We start from the raw sequence: 18,580 nt of genomic DNA, 5'->3' as shown, positions 1-18,580 counted from the left end.
CTCATTTATTAAAGTTACGGCTTTATAAATTAACAACAGTACCCAACTATTGAAAGTTTAAAAAACTAGCCAGACAAAGATATTTTTGACTCATTTAACTGTCTAGCGATCAACGGTCGATGTAGATAGAAACTGAGAATTTGAAATAAAAATAAGTGGTCAAAATTTCGCTTGGATTTTGTCCACTATTACACTGCAAACTTTTAGTTGGTAGACAGTTTATTTGGGCTCATAAATCGGTATGAAGAAGTGTGGTGGGACACACATTACAAAGATCAGGTATTTAGCTGAATCAGACCGACTGAAAACGTTGATTGGAAACAAGATTTTCTTTAAAAAAATTTATTCGTTTTATATATTTAACTGTCAGGTGACTATTTAATCTGCAGTGTATGGTTACTATTAAACGTTTTTATGGACAGTTAAAGAAATATTACGGTTATGTAATAGACTTCAGAGAAAAGACACCCAATTAGATATAAGCATGTTTCAGTAAGCAGAAAGGCTGATATTTTATGGAATTAAGTCCTTTGAGTAGGTACACATGTTTTTCTGAAATTATTATTGGTATCGTTTATACGATGTTGTAGGTACATATGAATAAAATATTGTTGTGATACTGGAGACATATTAGTATCAATGTTAAACTTTTTACAAATAAATGATGCCTTTACTTTTGTATATGTAGGAACCCTTAAAAGATCTAGCTTTTGTGTGTTAGTGGGATTTTGGTCATGTCACTTTAAAGGATTATTTATTAAATAATTTGTATGAAAATTACCACGTGAAATCAGTGGAAGGCAATAGCGAAGTAAGCAAGTTTTTCAGGCTTTATTTCTTGTTTTATCATTCTCTGTATAAGTAAACCAAAAACTCATGTGCAGTAGTACATATGTATGTAATTTCGATCAACCGGGCAACCTGAGTGTAGTATAAGTAAATAAAATATAAAACCGCCTTCAGACTGTCAAAAGAACAGCTCAGAAACAATAAGGAATTGAGGAAGCAACATGATTTTAGTTCAAATGCAGACCAGAATCAATAGGCACCACTGAACTATTGAATTAACGATAGAACACGGTTGACGAGAGACCGTCACAATATCTATGCCATCTCGATTTTCAAAGGGCTTTGTCCCTTTGTCGTTTTTCAGTGGGGCGGACAATTATATCAAAGGGTACCCATCCTGAATGTGATTGCTAAAAGAAAACGATGTCACAGACTGTTTGTGTTTTTTTTAAACAGACTTTTTTTTGGAAAATTCCGAGGTAAATTTTTGAGATAGTTGATAGTGAAGGGTTTGAGAAGAATAGCACCTATAGAGCTTTAAATTCTAGTGACATTTATTTTTATCCCAATTTAATTTGGTTAAACATTTTGAAAGTAGATTTTTTTTTTATTTTGTATTTAGGTACACTTATTAAAATATGTAAGTGATTTTTAAGTTTGGTTATATCGTGGAGCAGTTAAATTAAAATGTAAACAAATTGACAATAGGCTCATAATCATCATTAAACATGACTTTAAATCACACATGGTTTAAGTTTCTAACTTGTAAAATTGCACGTATATAAAAATAAAATAGACGGCGAGGTACGTCAATATCCACCCATACCGTAATTTAAATAGAAATTTATCGGAAATGTATTAGTAGCAATCCACTTACCATATCGTTTCGGCTCAATGATGACACACGTGATTTAACTTGCGATTAAGTATTATATTTTGGACTTTTTATGTCTTAATATATCTAAACAAGGATATACTTAATACGACATTAATTTTAACGCTAACATTTATTTACGACACGACTACTACTTGGTGTTTTGTTATTTAACAGTACACTTATTTACAATTTCGTCCTTAGTAAATATTGTGTTTCACCGATGACACTGGCTGATAAGAAACTATCCTTATCACGTAAACCTTTTCACGACACGACCAGCAAAACATACAACAAAAATATATTTTCCCGAGTGTACAAACTGTGGATTGTCAAATAATTTTTAATAACACAAACCGGGATTCTACTTCGGCTATAACTGTATTTTACAGGAAAACAAGATTCGTTGTAACGTCTACGTTGGAGTATTGCTCACGAATTTTTTCTCGCGAATTTAGGCTGTCAATGTTATGTTATTTGAGGTTATTCGTTGTGTACGGCACGTCACTTTCGTTCTAGTAAACATGGCAGCATTCGGCAACAGATGACAGGGCGCGGGCGGGCGAGCCTGCGCCGATCGCTCGCGTTCATCTCATCTCGTGGTCCGCGCGACCGCGCTGCCAGTTCAAAGTGGCCGCCTGAAACTGCTGGCCCGCCGGTGGCGCCACCGGGCCCCACTCCCTCGGTAAAGAGGGATTTTCACCCGTCAACCCTCTTCTTCCCGTCGGTAAAGCAGTACCGTGAGACAGAGACAAGCGAGCAGCGAGTGAATCGATTGGCTGATCAAAAGGGGCGGGGGCCGAGCACGTGGCAATGGCTGTTGTCAGTGAGTAGTGCTTGTATAGCGATTGAGTTTGCTGTTGTAATGCGTTTCACGTTCCGCAAAAGCTCTTTAGCGCGTGTTAGCTGAAAGTTGTTCGTCGCCCGCCCGCCACTACAGTTAACTTGGGTGTACTACGCCGAATCGAATAACAAATAATCGAATATCAATTGATCGACCACTATAAATCGAAATTCTAAATACTCGAACATTCATAATATCGAATGGTTATTAAATCGAACATTCAATACATCTCACAGTCAATACATCGAGTGTTCAAAATATCGAATGTTTGTTTGATCGAGCGTTAAATGCATCGCATATTCATCCTATCGAAAAATCTGCATTTTTTATGAATACAAGAAAAACTCAAAATTTTATAATAAAACACATTTTAATATAGTTTTTATTATTATTTAACATTTTTCAATCGCATTATCATCCCTTTTGCCTCTTCTTTGTAAAGTAGGTCTTCCCAATCCCGCGTTTGCCTTTTCAATTCATACAAAAATTTGAAATGTACCTTTAAAAGATAAGAATTAAAGATTAAAATGTGATTTATTATAAAATTTTGAGTTTTTCTTGTATTCATAAAAAATACAGATTTTTCGACAGGATGAATATGCGATGCATTTAACGCTCGATCAAACAAACATTCGATATTTTGAACACTCGATGTATTGACTGTGAGATGTATTGAATGTTCGATTTAATAACCATTCGATATTATGAATGTTCGAGTATTTAGAATTTCGATTTATAGTGGTCGATCAATTGATATTCGATTATTTGTTATTCGATTCGGCGTAGTACACCCAGTTAACTTTAATAAAGTTCAAATACCGATTTTCAGAATAACCAAAGTATTATACTTCCAACAACGATATTTAGGTACTTTGTAGGAACTACTAGTTTCATTAATGTGCTTTAAAGCCCGTTTTGCCTTATTTTGTCTTAGGACAGTTTTGAGATCTAAAGATGATAAAACGATTATGTTCCTAATAAAAATATATTTAACAAAAACTTACCAGTTTGTGTGCTGGAATCGAAGAACGTGCTTGTAGTCTCAACAGTCATGGTCCCAATAGTTCCATCTAGTATTTGTGTTGAGGAGTCTCGACGACCGCGCGCTCGCATGCAAGCATCATCACTTTGCGAACTTTGACGTCGAAAATTTCTGCATCTAATCATTTCCTCAGTAGTCGACTGCCGGCGAAAGCCTCTGGCTATTAGTATTTCTTCAGTAGTAGATTGTCGCCGGATCATCGTCCTCTCAGGTGGCCGAGCACAAGGACTAGGATCTCTACTCGAGCAAGAGCTAGATTCTGGGCTTCGTGCTCGGCCCATCCTGGCACACGATGCTTGTCTCCGTAGTCGACTCCGTCGCCTGGCAGCTGATGGACTTAACTCACCTCCTCCAGCACGATCAGGACTTAGTTGAGAGCGTTCTCGTCTTGGCCTTACTGCAGAGTCAGGGCTTAAAGAATCTCTTCTCGCCCTCCCTTCATCGTCGGGACCTAATGATGGCCCCGAATCTCTACGTCTAGTACCAGGTGGTCCTATTGGATCATCAAAGGCAGTAGCTTGGCGTTGTAACCTACCAAGTCTTCGTTCTGGACTGGCTGCAGCTCTAGAATCTCTGCGAGCACGACCGCATTGGGTAGTTGAATCCCGACGGCCACCTAAGTTCGGTGGAGACCGGCCGCCGGGAGTGGCTTGGGTTGCTTGAGCTGATTGTGTTGTTTGGGAAGTCTGCACTGTTTGAGTGGCACTACTGTTTGGTGGCGTAGGTGATGTAGGTGAGGGTGTCACAGCAGATGTAATGATAGTAGGCATTGTCATTGTAGGTTGGCACTCTCCATCGGATCGGCTTGGTTCATGGATAGCAACTACAGTCACGCATGGCATATGTGTAGAGGGTCCAGGGTCAGAAGATGCATCAACAAAAGATGGAGGTGCTGGAGTTGGCGGCGATGTTCGCCTTTTTCTATGGGTCGCTACTATCCTAGGAGGTGCTGCGACGGAGTCACGACGGTGGCGATGTCCATCTACTGAGTCTCTACGCTCCTTATTTTCTTCAGAGCCGCGTCTCTTGATACGTCGTTCTCTGGTAGGCATGATGGTTATTGAATCTTTGCGGTCCCAGTTGGGAAAATCTGCGCGAAAATCTTGAGGTGCTTTTGAGTCACGGCGCTTGGAGGCCATGGATTTGATGCCGGAGTCGGCTGAAGAATCGCGTCGGCGCCTCGGTGGTGGTTCGTGCCGCGCCCAAGGCAGGGAGCGGGCGAGGTCCGCCAGGGTCTCTCGCCGGGAGAGCGGGGCCCGCTGGCGTCGGGGCGCGCTGCCCCCGCCACCCCACTCGCGCAGTATATCGGTTAATTGAGCCAAAGAGGAGCGGCGGCGACGAGGTCCACCTACAAATAAGTGATTCTAATGACATATTTGCATACCTTATGTATTTATTTATTTCGAATTTCGAAAATGTTCATATAGAATACGAGTGTAACATGGTTAATTACGTACCTCTGGGCTGATTTTCGACGTCTGGCTCCGGCGGTGATAGGCAAGACACTTGCGCTGCCGAATCCCTCCGACTGCCGAGTCTCTGTCTGAGAGTGGATTCTTCTAAGGTAGATCGTGTCAGCTCGTCCCAGCCGTTGCCTCCAGCCCAAACCAAGCCCACTTGATGCGACAGTATTGGTAGGTTGCAAACGAAACATATTGCTGTCATAGTCCTGTACAAAAACAAAAGAACCATTAGAACACTTGCCTTTTGTCTGATAGAAAAGTTTTGGGAGAGTTGTTGCACTAACGATTTATTATTCCGAAAATTGATACCACGATACATGGTGGTTCGTGTACCCGGTAGTCGGTGCGAATAAGCGTGAAGCGACATATCGCGCCCTTGTGCTCGCATCACCGGCCTGATAACCGAACTACCGATATTAAGTAATAACCACTCCCCTAGCTGTCGACGTGTATTACTTTATCAATAAACAATTGATGCGATACTACAATATTCTTGTCGGATTATAATTGTATTGATTATCACCGACAAATGCCAAGTTCCTTATCATCTTGATTAATTCAGGGATGTGTAAATTGGGTAAAGTTTCATCAGTGGAAAGTGCTTTCCCATATCCATGTTTATCGAGAGCCTTGGAGACGTGTTTATGATGTAGGTACGCAACACCTATCGCTAGATAAAAGCTTGTGATTGTTATTGTTGCGGCATAGTCAGTCCACGCATGATGTTTTGATAATACCTATCTGCCGGCTATTCGGATGAGCGAATTTGCCTCAGTGTGACTGACGATCGAGAAACGGTGTTTAATATTATTGAAGTGGAAACGGGGAATGTGCTCAGTCAGTTTGAAATCTCTTGGCAATGAGATCCAATTTTCTTGTAAACTAAGAGTACCTTGTAATAGATAAGTCAGTACATGGGAATGAACACTTGAGCTGAGTTGAGTCATTGATATTAAGTGAGCGTCAAATTGTCAAAAAAAGACGTTCTGTGAAAGAAGCTCTGTTTTATAAAAAAATATTTATTTTTAAAACTAAATAGGTATAATTAAGCTAATTACGATCTACCTACCTAAATTAGAACCTTTTCCGGAAAACTCTAATGTTTAGGTGACAGATACAAAGAAAGATAACAATTTTGGTAACTTTTGTAATTAATCAAATGTCTTCTGGAAAAAGTTCTAAGGAGTATTAAATTAGGTAATTTTAATCTAGAATTTTATAAGAATTCTAAAGTATTTTACCTTGCTATTAAAAAGGTTGAATTAATCTACGAAGTTTTAACTGCTTACCTATTTATTTTAACTACTAAAAGTTATCGAGATGAGCCTGCCTACCTACTATCTATGTCTACAGTGCTATAACTTATGTACTACTTACTTATTATGATAATTCGTTAACTTTTAACAATGATATTGTATATGTTTATGAGTGTTTGTTATGAAGTAGTGTTTAAGAAAAGTGCAGATTGATTTCAAAAGTTTGAAAGAGATAAAGAGAGAGTTTTCAGATGATTATATTTTCGGCGGTTTTGATTAAGGTAGGAAGACTTCCAATTAAGAACATAGAATTCAGTAAACTAGAAACATCTTTAGGTTATATGTCAAATACCTGTTGTTACTGAATAGAGTAAATATAGACGTGCGATTTTTTAGAAGTCAACCTTTTGATAATAAAAAAAATTAAAATAGTTGGAACCTCAAAGGAAAATATAAACAAAAGAATAAACTGAAAAGAAAAAGCAAAAGTTTGTTTATCATAGCTTTTCGCGTTTAGAATATGTAATTCAATTTAAATGCCATGCAGTTTAATTTAGTTATTTTTGTTTATTTAGGTTCCTGAAACTATTTTTGAGTTTCACTTTAAGAAATTAAAGTAAGAATTTTAAAGCAAAACTTACTGGGATTTGTCATGCAAAAATAAACTTAAAGTAGCTCAACTTAAAGCAGATTTTAGAGTAGAGAGACATGCGAGGTTCGTACATGTGTTTTGCGGATGATGTTCGATGCTCATGATTTCATGCTTGGTACGTTTCATGCTTGGTTTATATAACCATGCTTGGTTTCCAGGGACCTGTAATGGCGCAGACGAGGTGAGGGGGACTGAGGCATGTCGAAAGCCGGGTCATTGGGTCAGGGCGCTAACTGAGGGTAATTCCCATACACAATTATCACATCAAACAGTTTGTACATCTGAAACAATAGGTAAAATAAATTAATCGTATTAGTTGCAGAATCAGTCTTTAGAGCAGCCGTCTTCCTATATTGACGTTGGTCGGGTACTTTTGGCACATGATGCCAACTTTTCTCATTCATCAAATCTTAAAAAAGCATTGTAACGTCAGTATGACGTCATCGTTGCGTGTTATTGTGACGTGAAATTCAGTTTCCGTAGGCAACCAACGTCAGAATAGGTCGGCCTAAATATCGCTGAAAAATAAAATGTTCCGTAGAAAATCAGAACAGTTTTTGAGATCGTGTTATGTTTGTAGAGACTGAAGTATAAAAAGTGAAGTAGTAAAGATATAGACTGTGTGTTTTGTGTTTGCTTGTGTTCTTAAAAATTAACTTTGCCAACTTACTTAAATAAAATATGACTTTTCCATAGTGTTAATTGATAACTGTATTTATGTCCTATCATTTCAACAATACCTAAAATTAAAGTAAAAACGTAGGTACTTTCCAATTTTGTGTTTTATTTATCCAACAGCTTTGCCATTCCTATCTAAAATCTTATACAAACAAAGGAAATAAACAGCATTATTTGTTCCTTAATTATGTAAAGTATAAATGGAGGATTCGTGTTCGGTGTCATAAAGTAACGAATAAAGGTCTACGTTATGAGATGTCAACTCACAAAATTACCGTTGATACGTCAAATTTGCGATCTCGAAAATAACCCGTAATTTTAGCTTATGTTATTGTTATATCTTTGGATATTTTAGAAGAATTATCTGTAGGTATTTGTATTGAGAATAAATAATAAAGTATCTAATCCGTCTCTTCAATAAGAGAAAAAGAAATGTTTGTTAAAGTGAGGATAATCTTTAGAACTAACTCTAACTCACGTAGTGGTCATAAGGAAAACGAACAAGCGTCTATATTAACAGGCTTTTTTATTGAGACCATTATTCAGTATTAAAAGTCATATGCCTCATGACGGATCAGAAGGTGATCCACGTTAAACGCTATGTTCTTGTTTCGTTTCAGTGGTTTATCCAAGTGATTTTAATATTATCTGATTTGTCGGATTGTTCTTCTACCCAAATTGTACCTTCATAGACCTTGTCCGACCGTTAATAAAGTTGAGCAGTACCATTATTTGTATAGATAAACTGTTGCAATTCATCGTATGCACCACAAGCTGAAAAGTCGCTCATATTTACGGCAACTGTGAAAACTCAGTGAGAAAGTCATAATGTTGGAAAAGCGACATGTAGTGAGAATTTTCCACACTATTTTCTAGTAGTAGACCAGCTGTTAAGCTTTTCAGTTGATAGTGAAAGTTGTAAGTCATAGATGGCGGTACTGTGCTAACCGCAACGAAGAAAGCTTGCACAGAATGTCCGCCACCGATTCAGAGATGGCGCTAGCAGTAGGTAAGTGAAGTATTCTTGAACTTTTATCAAGAGAAAATTCTAAATAACACATTATTTGTCCGCCTTTAAAATCACTGCCACTTAAATTATTAAGTATATTATAATCATTTTGTGGTGATTTATTTTTCGGCTCACTATATGTACTGATTTATAATTAGTTCACTAAAGTTTTCATTTATTAAAAGCCGTAATTATTGGACGTATCATTTATCAGGAGGCCTTTGTATAGATCAGGCGTTTGGTTTAGTGACGGTCCTTCTAATAAATTACACTTACTGAAGTGTTTTTGTTTTACTTAAAACTTTTGACTTTGTCAGCAGTCCAGCATACTTTTTGCTAAGCATGATACAAATGAGCTTCATGGAGTATTCCTTTTTTAGAAACAATGTATCCGAAATGTGTCATGGATAATATGTCTATTCAATGCAATGAATATCATGTTACCATTTCACGGAAGCTGTGTAGTGTAGGTATTCGAAGCGGGAAACTAAATCCCAGCAAAGGAGAGCTTACCAACCTGTTTCATACAACGCAACCAATTAGACATTCACAAGCCGACTTTACTGTACTTCTCAGGTATTTTCTCAATTAAATTTCATGTTGGGTTTCCATCTTTTGTGCAGTTTCCTGCTACCATCATAAAGGCAGTTTATGCCCTCGTTCGCAATAGCCGTATAATGGCACTCGAATCGGCTGCTTTTAAGTCTTTAATTTTTTTGAAGAATAGTCCATGAACAAACGGGAATGTTGTTCAATTTAGATTGGTTTTTGATTGATGGGGACGGGTAAAGTTTTAAATGAATTTTGTTGGGTGCGTCCCGTCGCCCGCGGCTGCTGCCTGACGGCCGCCGGGCCGCTTCATTCAATTAGTCCTCAACAAATAATACGCTCTCTGTAACGACATATTTTGGCGTGAAAGAGTCCATTAAGTAGGTACAGAATTTCGCAGAATTGATCGCAGTTAACTTCGCCATACGGAGTTTTGGCACGAAATTGATCGCCCTGAACTTTATTATCTAATTTGTGCTTATTCTGTTGGTACTTGTTCGTTTTCCTGTACCTACACGGTGAATTCTAAATTAGAATTGGAAACAAAGCTGAGTTTTGAGAGAACAAACAACTTTTGCATTACTAAACGCTCTGTCAAGCGCAAATAAACTTACATACAAAGTGGAACAGTTAATACATTAGAAATGTTTAGCGAGTTAATGGAGTTTAGGCCGCAATTTAGATTAACTGAGCATCAAATAAATGCTGACAAGTTAACATCAAGGACATACCGCGTGGTGAACTTATGGGGAACCCTATCTTGCAGAGGTAAATTCACAGACTTCAAAATTTCGATAACTTAATACTATAGACACGATCCAGACCCATACATTAGGTCCTGATCTACAAAATAGGTTTCCTATGACTATGGGCATCTCGTTAAGCATGATTGGTCTTTATTCAGGTATTTGATGTTATCGTGTTACGTGTCGGGTCGGTCCAATATTGGACATGCTTTGTTACCGTAGGCAGCGGCCAGCGTTCATTGTGAATCCTGCGTTAGTCTCTGGTATTCATTGTTGGATGTTCCAAACCAAAGGTTTTGTACGTGAATTGAAAAATGTTTGTACAAAATTCCTATGTTGTAATGCAATTCGAACGGTAAATTATTTGAAGAAGTCTCCAAAGCATTCGAGAGACCGTACAAACCTTTTCGAATTAAAAGTTAGAATTGAGAAGTTCTGTTTATTACCAAAGTTGAGGAGAGTTGTGTCACTTAATTTATTTTGCGTTAGTTGAAGTCTATGTGATCCTTTGATGTCCTATATATCGGGTCCTTTGACGCAGGTGCCTAAGATATTCACATGCAGACTCGGTATAATATTCTGCACGAGTAGAGGCCATCGGAGCGCACTTAGATGCTTTCGTGCGAAATACAGTAATCGTTATATGTACTAGATTACTGGGCGCTCAAGGCTGTAGCGATTCACAGAATGTTCGAGTAGGTTTGTGTATCCGAGTGTAGTTATGACGTGACATGAATTGATGAGCGCGAGGATTTCGCCCGCTGACACGTTTTTGTTTTACGAACGAACAGTGTTAGCTAAAACAACAAAAAACCTAATCTGACAGTGAATAATACAAAATGTTATCCACCACATACAATAAAAATTGCTTGTGCATGAATGCAATTCGTTTTTAAAACGAAAACCTTAGAGAGTATACTCTTAGTTTTAGTAAATATTTTACATTTAAATTATGTAGTATCTATTTTTTACAGTGAAGACTGAATAAAGGAAAAAAAGTCAGTTGTGTTAACTTTAGTAGCTGGTTACCATATGACTTTATTATTATAGAGGAGATATTTATGAAAGTTATAAGTTTACCCAACAACAGTAAATAGGTATCAAAACTTTTACGCGTATCCCTCCACAAATTTAATTAAACTTGGCTGTATTCCGATATTATGGTTTCATATGATGGCAATATTTGTTCGGTACGTAGTTCAGAATTGTCGAGTTCCACCGTCGGATAGCCCTTGTTAAAACTTGATGCCGGTTACCTCCGATTTTGAACTTCCAATTTCGTAACACGAGTATCGAGGCAATTCTAGATTTGTGGCAGCTAAACGTACCTCAAGCGGCTTCGGGGGTAGTTACCTGTTTTGCGGTAAAACCGAGAAATTCTATAATGATGCAAGGGATCAGGAAAATTGTACTGAAAATTATTACTATGGAAATTGAAATTGATGGCTGTCAAATAAGGTTCGTACAGAAAATGGCCTTATTGAAAGCCGAGTCAAGAACATAATTTGTGTGGGCGTTTGATGTTCTCTGATGGTTACATTAAGTGGCTGGCGGTTTATTATTATTGTTATCGCTTTGGTACTGCCATTTTGTATTATTTACTTGACCTATTTTTGTCTCCAAAATGTTGCATATACTGACGACTGTTAGAAGACTGTTTTTTGGCACATTTTGATATTGATCGAATATTACAATAAGAAAGTCAAGGCGTATCATAGTCACAGAGGGGACGTTAATCATTATCAGACAAGAGTAATGCGATTATTCCTGGCTTCCCAACGGCCAGTCGCCATCAGTTACAAGACGGTGACTAATGACGCTATATCTCATACATCAACATAATTTCTTTGGAGTTCTCTCGTGAAATGTAATGAGAAACTCTCTTCGTGCAATATTACTTTGTTGAGTACAAACTACAACCATTTGGTGATCAAGGTAAAGTAAGATTGAGACGTAACAGGTGAGACGAATCACGTCACACAAAAAAGGGAACCATTTGTCAAAAAGGTTTCTTTCATATTCACTGTTCCCTTTTATACACAAAGGTTGGGTTGCTTAAATTGGCGCGAGTAACACTGATATTTTATTTTTACACAAATATACTTTAGCTTATCAAGGTTTTGAAATCTTGTTTGGTTTAGTAAGTGAATATATGGGATTTTGTGGTTATTGGTTTTAGAAAAACTATGAACGAAATTATGTATCTGCATTCTTGTAGATTAACGGTCAGTTTCTTCATCTAAAGTAAAAGTCAAAGTAATGTCTAAAGTAAAAGTAACGCTCAAATTCGTTTTTTCAAGGCTAAAGTGACAGCAAAACTAATAGAAAAAAAAAGAATTTGACCGTTACTTTTACTTGAGACATTACTTTGAATTTTACTTTTGATGAAGAAACTGGCTGTAAGACGCAACAGGTCCTAGCTCTGCTATCAAATGGATACTAAGTAGGTACGCACTGTTAATTTTAGCTGTGTCAGAGACTTTGTTTCTTTCCGCGGATTAATAATAACAATTGATTTTATTGACAAAGTTTCGTTTGTTTTGAACCACGCAACTCCGTTGACGTTTGATCCATTGGGAAATGGGTTTTCACACAAGCACAAGATAAATAGTGATTACTGATTCGAATCACCACCAAGCATTTTCAACAAATAGTGAGTTTCTCAAAATGGCTGACAAAACAAGGTTTTACTGTCAATTCGATTGTTGTCGAATCCCGAAACAAAACAATACCTACGTGTTAGGAAGTTTGCATATAAACGTATTTGGAACCAGTTTCCGCGGGTCGGCTCAATGAAACGAGCTTTAACCCACGGGACCATTTTCCTTTATGACTCGATGATAATAAACAGTTACGAATGTATGCAGGTACGAATGTATAACATGTATTTTGGTATGTTTTACCCCGAACTTACAATTGTAGGTGGCTTTCGTACAAAATAAAGTGGTTTTACATTTGGAAATTAATCGTATGTTGCTTCTCAAGTGTAAGGACGGCTGATAATGCCTATAAATAATTGTAGCCGTTACAATGTTACGAGTACATCTGATGTTTGCTTTAAGACACTTTTATGTTTATATAGATTTGGCAATACATACTTACCTCACATACAAATATTTTTACTAGTTACTTGTTGGGTATTATAATTTATGTGAAAGTCGCTATTTTCCGAATAAAATTTGTATAGTCTATGTTACTTGGGGATAGTGTAGCCTGGCTCTCTAGCAGTGAAACAATTTATCAAATAAGTTCAGTAGTTTTGCAGCTTTTGGGGTACAAACAATTATGTCATTGTTATGTAATTATATTACTAACTGCTATTGATTAGGTCGAGCCCCGCAATACTACAATAGTTTTAGAATAGAGGTGGTCAGATCAGCTTTATATTCAACAGTATACTGGTTGTTGATATTTCGTCATTTATCAACCACAAAGCCTGAATTTCAATACACGCACACATTTCTATAACACAGTAATTTTTCGGTCATTTCAATATTAATCGGAATAATAATTATCGAAATTGTTCACGGCTTTGAAATTCCAGTATTCATTTGGATGCTTAACGTGCATACAATAGAATCGGTTTTGAGTGGTAATAAAATGAAAATCAGTTTCAGTATTTAGGTAATTCTAGGAAATGCTTTCATAGTTTATATAAATATTTTTCAGTATAAAATGTTGCAAAATACTTGAACGTATATTGGTTGGTAATTCCATTGCAGTTACGATGAATTTTATAATGATTTCACATTGCTTTTCCACTTCGCAATTATTAATATTCGGTTGAAGAGATTTCATTACTGCTAATTATTTCCTCGTATTTCGTTTGCATTGCGGCTGACGTTTATCATATTACAGTTTCAGTGATATTTGAGTATGTAGGTTATGTATAGGTCAGCGAATATATTCAAGCAATCAATAAGGTTACAGTTCGGCCGAGTCGGGCCGAAATCGCTTTGTGGGTTTTAGAAGACTTTCACAAAGCAGCCCGGAGCCTGGAATTTGGTGATTGATACACCCGTGCATCGGAGAGCACGTAAATGTCGGTCCTGCGCCTGATCTCTCTCCGGTCGTGTCGGATTGCCGTCCCATCGGGTTATGAGAGTGAAGGAATAGGGAGTGCACCTGTGTCTACGCAAATGCTTGTGCACTATAATATGTCCTGCGCAGTTGGCTAATCTCCTTACATGAGAACAGCCGCCGTAGCCGATAATCGGCTAGGAGGACATCATCATCATCATCAAGGTTACATAATCGAATCAGTTTTGTCTCTGTGTTCAGCATTTGCGTCTATGCCAGGTAATATAATAAAGAGGAAATATTTTTTGTTGGTTTGTTTGTACTCTAAAGGCTCCGAAACTTCTGCTAAGCTATATTATGCCCGAGTACCATACGCTCTATTTGAACCGGGTACAGTACCGTAGCGACTGAAACCGCGTGAAAACAGCTTGTAAAAAATCTTATATAACCTTTACCTTTTTCAATAAAACCACTGAAACATCGATTTTACATAATTTAGTTTTCTTGGTTTAACTTACGCTAGAAAGTAGAAACAGTAAACATAAACAAGTATCACTATGGCCATCCTCATTGCGCTTTTAGCGAAACAAACAGTCCTATGTAAACTTTGCCTTAAGCTTTTATACTGAGAATAGACGGCTTACATTAAAAGATAGTCAAAGCCAATAAATACAGATTTAAATAGGTATCGTATCGGAAATTGTTTGTCTGTTGTTGTTTAAGATCAAAACTACTAAACTGATTTATTTACATGTTTCATCCCAGCAAACAAACGTAGGAAGTGGTGGGGCCCACGCACCCGTTTTTGGCGGCTGTCTTTTGTAAACTTGACCTTCAAAAAGTGTGATTTTTCGGCCTCCTTTGAATAAATTTATATTTGGTACACGGATAATCTAGAGTCTGATAGGACATAGGCTACTTTTGACCCGATTGCGGGACGTGGGGATAACAAGCCGTAATAAATGATTAATGAAACCAAACCGCTGTAAAGTTTCTGAAGGTTATGGTAAAGAGGTCAGTTAGCCAGTGTTTTGGAACAAGTGTTGATCATTTTATTTTATTGTTGACCCGATTATATTTGTGTCACTTCAGTAGCATGATTACAGCAGAAACGACATTGGTTGTGGATCTGATGTAAGCTAAATTTACGCTGTCATAGAGAAAATATTGAGCCTACGTATTTTGGTAGGCATTTTGAATTATTAAGGGTTTTGCCATTCGGTTACTCCATAAACATACCTACATATTACTTAGGTAAACTTAGTTATAATCAAAGCTTTTTTATTGTTGTTAGTTCAGCATGGTGCATAAAATCAATCAATCTAATCCAAATATAAAAATCTATAACTCCCAGGAGTTGTCCTACAAGTTTTTGAAAGGTTATCTATACGTAAGAGAAAATACATGTTTCACGCACTTTATGTAAGTCGTAAAAACGGTTTCGAAGGGAAAAGGGTTAGGTACCCAGAGCCATGACATCATTAATTTCAATATAACGCGTCCTCTTTAGACATGAATTTTGTAGGGCAACCTCGTTACTCAGATGTCTGACCTGACTACACTAGTTTTTTGATAAAATATTTTATTTAACAGAGAATTTAAAATTAAAATGTTTTTTGACATATTTTATGTTTTTGGTAGGAAATGATCAGATGACAACTCCCGCTGTGGGTGCCGCGTGACGGAGTGTTGGACTGTTACTGACTAAAACCCACCATGTTCCTTCTGGAGCTCTTCATGTACCAGGACCGCGTTAACTCTTTCGGACAATCTCACAGCTCTAACATTTATATCTGACATTTGTGTGGCACAAAAAAAATACATAAAACTTGAAGCTTCTTACAATAGAGAAATTACGTCGATGTAATAGCTTTACAACGAGTAGTTTGGTACGTAATAAAAGACAGCTGAAGGAGTAGAAACAAAGCGATGTTACCCATCATGTTGGAGACTCATAAATGTTGAAAACAACATTTTTATGGCGAGGGCATGGGTTTTATTGTTTATGACACCGTTTATTGGTTTTAGGACATCGTTTTGACAAGATTGTGTGTAGATGATGATAAGAGGTCGGAATTGGTAGCTTTTAACTTGAGGTTTGGAGTTAAAATATGCACTTATGTTTTTCTTAGGTGGTAATTTCTTTGCCCATAATCTATAATATAAAAATGAATCGCAAAATGTGTTGGTAAGCGCATAACTCAACAACGCCTGGACCAATTTGACTGAAAATTAGAGGGGAGGTAACTTAGACCCCGGGAGAAGGTTTTAGGATAGTTTTTGTCACCATCGCGGGACGCGGGTGAAACCCCGGGCGAAAGCTAGTCTATATATAAAAATGAAACCCGCTTTCTGTTGTCACGACATAACATGAAAACGGCTTGACCGATTTGGCTGAAAATTAGAGGGGAGGTAACTTAGCCCCGGGAGAAGGTTTTATGAGTTTTTGTCACCATCCGGCTACGGGACGCGGGTGAAACCGCCCGCGAAAGCTAGTATTATGATGAAAATCAGGTCAGAACAATAGCATAGCATTTTATTAACATTACATTTTATGCCATGCCAAAAATTACATAGATACTCTTTGAACCCTTCTTACGTCACAAAGACGCAATCGAATAACCAAAGTTCGAAACGCAGTCGTAACAAACCTTTTAATCACGAACTTAAATAGTACTTTACTAAGTACATTTGAGTACTTACGTAGTTTATGTTTGTTCTTCAGTAAGTACTAAATGCTGAGGATGCGGCCTGGAGTTTCTTAAACGATTTTGCACTAAGTAGTGAATTAATTGAATTTCATGCTAATTTATTCGTGCTAATGACTCCTGTGTGGGAATAACAATGAAGATACTTTGAAACGAGTTTTTGTCCTAGTGAGTTATGATAAACTTATGGAAAAGGACTTTTTTGTTTCCTAATGCATTATTATAGTTTGTGAAGTAGGTATCGTAGAAAAATTACGTGGCTTATTGTAATTACGTTGCTTATTGTATTTTACAGTAATTTTGGTGTTAGAATTAATATGTAAAAGAATAAGTAGTTTTTTTTTAATAATGCTGAATATTTCCGTGTTGTAGGTACCTCCGAAATTCATAGAATTCTGAATACAAAATGTAGCCTTTTATGAAAGCTGCTGGAAAATTGAAAATGTATATGTTTAAAACTGATTCGTACATTTACTATTGTTTTTTCAAGTCTTGAATGTAGAGTACTTAAACATTAAAATGTGTTAGTTTCACTCAAAGCTTACCTTTACGTTTATAGAATTCAAACACTAATTATATATTTCCTAAAATCCTGACCTAATTTTAGTGTGCTTACAAAACTCGAGTGCTATTTGAAATACAAACTATTGTAATATTAAATAAATAAAAAATATGGTAAGTAAACAAGTATCATATCCTTCCATAGACCTATTGAGTCTTTACTAATGGTCGTGAAATAAATACATAACAATATTATCCGGTACCTATATTGTTAAGTACGTTAAGTCTATCAAAAATTATCAAAAATTACTATTGACAGTAGAATTAAACACATACTTATATAATACATTAAATTGACCTACTAAATAAAGGCCAAAGCCTAAACTAATTTGGCGTAAGTTTTCTTATTGAACTACCTATGAAATTACTCCACGAAGTACCTAATAGGTACTTCTAGTGCTAAATAATGTCAGGAAATCTATAATTTCTGTAATTTTTTAACTTTAACACATCACCATTGACATATAAAGAGAGAAACCGCACGCTATCACGGACTGCAAAATGAAATCAATGTTAATTGGAAGCACATATTAATTTACTTAATTACTAGCCGCGGTCGACTGAAAACAAACATTGTTGGTGAAACAATTTAATGTGTTTGTACTTACATTTTGCTTAATAAATATCACCGATTTCTGCGTCTGTATTGTCTGTTTCAGCATCTGTAACAAGGAAAATGTACGTTTTAAAATGTGTTGATATGTTTGCTTTTTGTAATTTTAAGTTGTACTTCTACAAGTACATACATTTGTTTTCACTGTCTCTGTGTTTTATGAGATGCCATGGCATAGATATATGTACGTGTAGAAGGGACTCTTTTTCAGCTATTAAGTAAATGGTCCCGCCGTGATGGACTGACGGCCAATGGAGTTGAACTGGGCTCGAATGGAGACCACGAACTGAAAAACGGCTACGAGTGAGGTGATTGGACTATTATTTAGTAAACGGTGAATGCAGAACGTTTCCAAAAGGTTCCTTTTTTAAACAATGGGATCAGTAGCGAACGTGTTATGGCTGACATAATTATCATGATATCTTAGATCAATTAAAATGTAGGGTTTGTTATGAAGTTGCAAGGAACAGTTATTAAAGAACACGTAATGCGAAGACACGAAGCACAAACTTAGACCATTATGCTTGCACCGATATCTTATCCCTATTAGTTCAAACCGAACTGCGTTCAAACTCCACAGTGTTAGTGAATTAGAATTTAGTAAGTTGAACAGAGTACAAACTATTTTCATTGATTGATAAACAATTTGATATGGGTCTATTGAACCAATTTAGGAATTGACGAAGAAAATTTTAATTTTGGAACTCTTCGTCAATTCCTAAATTAAAATTTTCTTAACAGTTACGAAAACAAAACATCAAAACTCATCAGTCTTG

At 36.7% G+C, this 18,580-nt stretch overlaps 1 protein-coding gene across 5 annotated transcripts in view; it reads right to left on the bottom strand.

Moving 5' to 3' along the window:
- Nucleotides 1-18,580, bottom strand: part of Rsh (radish) — a 201,662-nt gene that overhangs the window by 69,831 nt on the left and 113,251 nt on the right. For 2 of the 5 annotated variants that reach the window (XM_049844570.2, XM_064038526.1), the window contains 4 exons: nucleotides 17,800-17,853; nucleotides 7,083-7,201; nucleotides 5,007-5,218; nucleotides 3,512-4,897 (listed from right to left, as the gene is read on the bottom strand). In XM_049844570.2, the coding sequence (XP_049700527.1) occupies nucleotides 3,512-4,897; nucleotides 5,007-5,218; nucleotides 7,083-7,120 (1,636 nt within the window). In that variant the 5' untranslated portion in view covers nucleotides 7,121-7,201; nucleotides 17,800-17,853. Of the gene's footprint in view, nucleotides 1-3,511; nucleotides 4,898-5,006; nucleotides 5,219-6,991; nucleotides 7,202-17,799; nucleotides 17,854-18,580 lie in introns of all 5 variants that reach the window. The other 3 variants (XM_049844573.2, XM_064038528.1, XM_064038527.1) reach the window with 2 other exon arrangements.

Source organism: Helicoverpa armigera, chromosome 16 (genome assembly GCF_030705265.1).
Source record: "Helicoverpa armigera isolate CAAS_96S chromosome 16, ASM3070526v1, whole genome shotgun sequence".
In the NCBI taxonomy this organism is placed as follows: domain Eukaryota; kingdom Metazoa; phylum Arthropoda; class Insecta; order Lepidoptera; family Noctuidae; genus Helicoverpa; species Helicoverpa armigera.
The sequence above is the reverse complement of the archived record's forward strand: the minus strand, read 5'-3'. Positions and strand labels throughout refer to the sequence as shown.